At 37.3% G+C, this 6,000-nt stretch overlaps 2 protein-coding genes across 2 annotated transcripts; both read left to right on the forward strand.

The window, feature by feature from the left end:
• The first annotated feature begins 1,051 nt into the window (after window positions 1-1,051).
• LOC103433201 (ethylene-responsive transcription factor LEP-like) lies at window positions 1,052-1,888 on the forward strand. The gene has a single exon (XM_008371441.4). The coding sequence runs from the start codon at window positions 1,052-1,054 to the stop codon at window positions 1,886-1,888; it is 837 nt and encodes a 278-aa protein (XP_008369663.1).
• A 1,211-nt stretch (window positions 1,889-3,099) lies between these two features.
• Window positions 3,100-4,574, forward strand: LOC103433148 (uncharacterized). Its single transcript, XM_008371381.4, has 4 exons — window positions 3,100-3,220; window positions 3,368-3,501; window positions 3,632-3,916; window positions 4,200-4,574. The coding sequence occupies exons 1-4, from the start codon at window positions 3,203-3,205 to the stop codon at window positions 4,252-4,254; spliced, it is 492 nt and encodes a 163-aa protein (XP_008369603.1). The 5' UTR covers window positions 3,100-3,202; the 3' UTR covers window positions 4,255-4,574.
• Window positions 4,575-6,000: the final 1,426 nt, after the last annotated feature.

A 6,000-nucleotide genomic window follows, 5' to 3' on the forward strand; every position in this document is an offset into this window, starting at 1 on the left:
ATATGATAATATGAACTTTGAGAGTACTACATTATAATATTTAATCCAATTGAAAATATGTTCCTAATTATTAAGAACATGAACTTGCAACAAAGTTACAGGAATCAGCACACAAGGATAATAATGGCCATAAGTTGCTAATCATGCATGCCAAGTAAACAAGATAGCAAATGTATTATTAGTACTTATTCAATCAATAGGAAATCTAATGCATATATTGCAAAGGTTCCGCGAGCGGTGATATAATTAGGGTTTTGTTAAAAAAAACTAGATTTTAACAAATAAATTATCAAGGGATTAAAGTTGCTGTCAGTAGCAAGGGATAAGGATCCTCTTTAGATTCTTTTTGTGAGGAATTTAGAGATCCTCATATCATATATGTTTTCTTTACATCATACGGTCAGTTTTTGTTAAGTACTTTTGATATTTAATTATAAATTTCAAAATAATATATAACAGTACGATATACGATGAACATATAGGATGCGAGAATATTCAGAGAACAATGGCCTCCAGGTGCCCTCAGCCTTGGATAATTCGCCCCTGGCAGACTTACTTGATGTCACTCATACAAAAAAGGTGGACCCAAATTTTCAGATGATTAGCATGCGCGAGTGTGAGAGAATTGAGATTGGTCATCATTTGACAACTTAACTCTGTAAATATAAGGAGGAATTTTAGTGCTTAAAGCGTATTATAACATAGAAATTTGACATGATTAATAGGTTTCACTTTTAATGTATATTGGTTAAAAAAAACAAAAAATATGTTATAACTTTAGCAAAGCGACAAAATCATGTGGCGGTTTTCCAATTACACCAAAAAATCACTATAACACAAGATTAATATATCATTAATATTAATTAACTAATAACACAATAATCTCCCTTATTTAAACACCCCAACATGCAACGGACGAAAACCCAAGAAGCCTACAGTCATTCCCTTCTCTAAAAATTCTAGTAGTCATCACTGACATCTCTATCCAACGCATTATCTCACAGACATTTGAAGAAACACTTCTTTCTTTTTCTTTATATTGTTTAAATCCATGGACTTCTTCACCAACTCACCTTCTAAATCAAACAACTCGCCACCTTCTTCAACCAAAACCAAAAGAAAGCAACAACGGCAGCAAACCCAGCAACCACAACAAACCCAGCAGGAGACTAGGTTTCTTGGAGTGAGGAGAAGGCCGTGGGGCAGATATGCGGCCGAGATACGAGACCCTTCGACCAAAGAGAGGCATTGGCTCGGAACCTTTGACACGGCGGAGGAGGCCGCCTTGGCCTACGACCGATCCGCTCGCTCCATGCGCGGTTCCAAGGCTCGAACCAACTTTGTCTACTCGGACATGCCACATGGCTCGTCTGTCACCTCCATTATCTCACCCGAGGAAGACATGTCAGCGTTCTTCACCACCCCACTTCCCCAAACCCACGCCCAATCCCAAACACACACTCAGCAGTCCTTCTTCACTCATCAGGACCCATTTGATGCCTACTCATTCTCTGGAAGTTCATCAGCAGAGTATGAAAGCGGGTCTTACGTGCCCGCTTTTGGTGTTGTTGCTGATGAATCCGGGTTACAGTCTCAATCTCACACTCACGAGCTACCACCTTTGCCTGCTTGTGTCTCCTCCTCCACTTGTTATGGGCCCGAAGGCGGCATTATGAGCTCGGACGGAGTTTGGAATGAGTCAGGCTTTTACGAGTTTTCAGACCCCACGACGAACAATGGACTGGACTCATTGGTGAGTGGGTCCTATGTGGGCTTTGACTCGAACGAGTTTGTGCAGCACAGCCCATTGTTTGGGAGCATGCCACCTGTCTCCGAAGCGGGTATCGATGGGTTTGATTTGGGTTCATCCTCTGCCTATTTCAACTGACTTGGTTTAGTAAATCCATCTGATCTTCAAGTGTGGTTTTTTACTTTTTTTTTTTATCAACTTGTTTTGTGTTGTGATGGACCAAAAGTAAGGGTGCCTTAATGAAATTGTAATGGTTATGCTCTTTATATTGTAAGAATGTGAACTTCTTCGAGAGTGTAAATGTTCATATGGTTTGGTTTGGTTTGGTTAGTCAGTGAGTTATTTCAAACAATTTTGGAGTGAACTTGGAGTTGGAACCACTAAATTCCAATCATATTTCCAAAAATCAGGCCTAGCTAGTAACCTGTTACGATCCCTTTGAGAATGCTTTTGTAAGAGCTAGTTTGAAATTGCTGTGTTGTGAAAAAAAAAAACGTTGTTTTCAGAAGTAAGAGTAGAGCTGCTTCTGCTTTATGGTGTTTTGGACTCATGATTTTGACATAAAGCATTTTTTTTTCATTTACCAAACACAAATTTAACCCTAACTTTTTTAAAAACTGCTTTTAAAATAATTTCAGTAGTGTCAAACCAGCCCTAAAACCTACTTATGCTAATAAGTAATTTTTATTGGAGGCCTACGTTTTGTTAATTCAAGAGCTTTTTTGCCCAACGAAATGTGTTTTTATAATCCAAAAATATCTTCAAGTTTTATGTAACCCTACAAGAAAAGTGGACAATGCTTGCGCTGCCCCATTCTTTTTAAAAAGAGTTATATAAACTCTTATCGTTTAAGCTACAAATCATTTACATTGGCAGAACATATTAAACATGACACGTAATTCACATCCTGAACGTTGGACCTTACAACTTGAAGATCCGACTTCCTCTACAATAAGCCTATTACAAGGTCCCACATTGATTTTCCTATCCATGACAATGGACATGCAGATCACATGCAGAAGTTGTAACTATTCAAAAGACAATAACAATGGACATACATATCATCATAGGCATGCATGCCTTCCATTAAGTTAATTCTCTTCCCAACTATAGCAATTCAGAGCTTGTGATTCATATGGTAAACCAACTATAGCAATTAACGTATGATCGGTAGGGGTTGCTATCTTGGCACCGTGCCATCTGCAGCCGTTTGGATAGGAGTCGAACCGTCTAGATAGGAGTCGGAGTGGACCATTCTCATGCCATTGCCAATTAGCGGTCAAGCAAAAGCCACGACCTCTCTAATCCCTCCTTATATAAGTGTACGTGTTTGTCACCCAAAGGATATATATAGTACAGGTAAACATCATCATTTCATCCAAATTATATATTGAGCCAGAATCTTGTTAACTGTTGAGTACCAAAATTCAGGGCAACCGTAAGTGTACCAAAATGGCTTTCCGGGCAATCGTAAGTCTACCAAAGTTCTTCTTTTCGATAATTTGTTTTGTTTTATGACGATCCCTTTGATTTGATTCGACTGCCTTAATAACGTGATACATTAATTATGATGATGATGTCAATTGGTGAAATGATTATTAATGTGGGTTTGTGTAGAACGAGTTGAGATTAATGCTGGCTCCGGCGGGAGGGAACCGAGCTTTTGCAACCTCCGCCGCTCCGAAGATGAAACATTTTGCAGAAAATGTTCGTGATAGTGAGGCTGCTCAGTCTACCATGTCGAGCATCTGGTATATATATTGAAGTGATTAAGCGATAACTAGTTAGAAATGAAGATTGATGATGATAAATAACAAGTGGTCATGGAATTTTATATGTTACGCATATTAACTAGTTTATGTATGCCATCGATCCAACCAGGAAATTTCTTAGAAAGCCAGAGAACGCACCCGTTGCTGTGCTGCTAGGGTTCCTAATTGTGCCTCTGACGATTGGGACGCATAGTGCTCTACAGCAGCTTATGCATGCCCCGATGGTTGTGGTCAACAAGAACAAGAGGGCCATGTACGAGGTTGACAACCCAGATGCTGCCGTTAGCTCATCCGACAAGTTTATCAACAAATCTTTCCTGAGGAAGGTTGGCCACATTCAGGAGCCCGGCAGCCCATCCATGCCTGATTCAGTCCAGCATGACCCTTTTACTCGGTATACATACATACATAAATATATACGTGCTCGTAATTTTTTATGCACGAATTATTCTAATTGTAGAATGTTTATATTGGCAGATAAAAAATCTGGCAAAATTAATGTTATGTTGATTTGTTAATATTTCTAAATATTAGGCATCCAAATAAGAATTATTAAATTGATCAATGATTTCGTTTTCCATAAACATCTTATATTGTCTAATTGAAACATTTTTTGTGGATTGTAATACTTTCGTACATTATCCTAACGAAGGCTAGCTGTTGGTTGAAACTTGCAGGCCTCGCACGGCGGCGACGCTCAAGACTGTCGGAGTGGATCCAAGCCGTCGCTAAATAGGATTTTCCATCTCAACAAATTACAAATACTTCCTAGTGTGTCTCTAGAAATTTCTATCTATCCCAAATGGTCCGTTAGAATCCGATTATTATGACGTGTGACATTGTAAATAACTTAATTTTGGGCATATGTTTTGTCCTTTTCCTTTGTTCATAGCTTAATTTTGTTGCAATGCACAAAAATATGTCATATGGGTTATGAAGCCCTCCCTTCCTCGCTAGTAAATTAATTAGAGGTGAGAGGCTCCCCTTTTTGCTTGTTTAATTTATTGGTTTGTTCTAATAAACAGAGACACCGTATAATTATAAATTTATAATATTTGCATTGCTTTTGTATCTGATATATGTAGCTTGGTAAATTAAAAGTATTTTGCAAGAATTACTAACCATCCAATTCCAAAATCCAAACCCTGCATTTGATGTCAAATTAACCAAAATATGACCCTGATTTGGGTACCAAACTAACGCAGATCATGAAGTTGACTGTGCACTACTGATCAATGATTAAAACAACGATTACTAAACAAAATTTAATTGTAAAGGTCCCTTATGTAGCCATCATATATGAAAAGGTCGAAAAGGGTTCAGAGTAATGTTCCTTCCCAGCGAGACTGCAATAATGAAAAGAATTACACAAGGTTTTTGTTGAAAGCATTTGTTATTATTTCAAAACGCGTTAAGCACTTTTGTTCAACTAAAAATGAAGTCCTTGCATTTTTGGTTATTTGAGAACGGTTTTAGCACTTATGGTCAACTGTAAAAATAAGATAGTAAAAAATTAGTAAGGGGCCAATCAACGGTTCAGATCCCTTCAACCGTTGCCAAAAAGAACCATTTGCATGATGTGAGATCTGGCTTTAGCATTATCAACTTTCAGTGTCTTCATTAACTTTCAATTCTTCCATAATTGGTATTATGGCTTAGCATCATAAACCCTTAACTCTAAAGAAATTTTAATCTACAGCCAATTTGTGAACTAGATCTCCATGGCTTTGTTTTTTTTTTCACCACAATGGTGTTGAGCATTTTCAGAAATAGACTCAAACTAGAAATTGTACCCGCGCGTTGCTGCGGGATGGAAAATTGTATGAAAAATTATGCAACTTTATTCTCTCCATAAAACAAATACAACAGAAGTATTTTTTATAATTAGATAGAATACAAAATCTATGTGGCAAAGTAAATGTAAGTGATGAAAGAAGCTATCCTAATTATAATCCTATTCATTTTTATTCAACACAGGCTTGAACAAAGAAGCAATCATATCTACTTTGCTGATTGAGCATGAACTTTAGCTCGGTAATTAGAAACTGAGGGCCATTTCCTCGACTGGCTACCTACAAAATCTCCAACTTAAAAAAACATATGACATGATACAACAACAAACGTTCTAGGTGACACCGAATAAATGTTGCTATTCTAGACAACGAATAAATGTTACTATTCCAGACACCGAATAAATGTTGCTATTCCAGACGCAATAGTGTAATATTATGGAATAGAATATGATTTAAAAAAGGAGTTACCGCTAACCCATTGTCAATCTTCCTTTCGAGTATTCCTTCCCAAAGTTCCCATACTATGTTCTCAATCTGCTACTCTTTCCAATTTCTATAACATCTTTAAATTTCATTTTAAAAAATAGATATATAGATAAAGACGCTTAAAAGCAGGTAAGTAAACATTTTAATGAAGAGGAAATGCAGAAGTAGAACCAACTAAGCCACCGTCCAACTTTTACAA

This window comes from Malus domestica, chromosome 16 (assembly GCF_042453785.1).
Source record: "Malus domestica chromosome 16, GDT2T_hap1".
Lineage (NCBI taxonomy): Eukaryota > Viridiplantae > Streptophyta > Magnoliopsida > Rosales > Rosaceae > Malus > Malus domestica.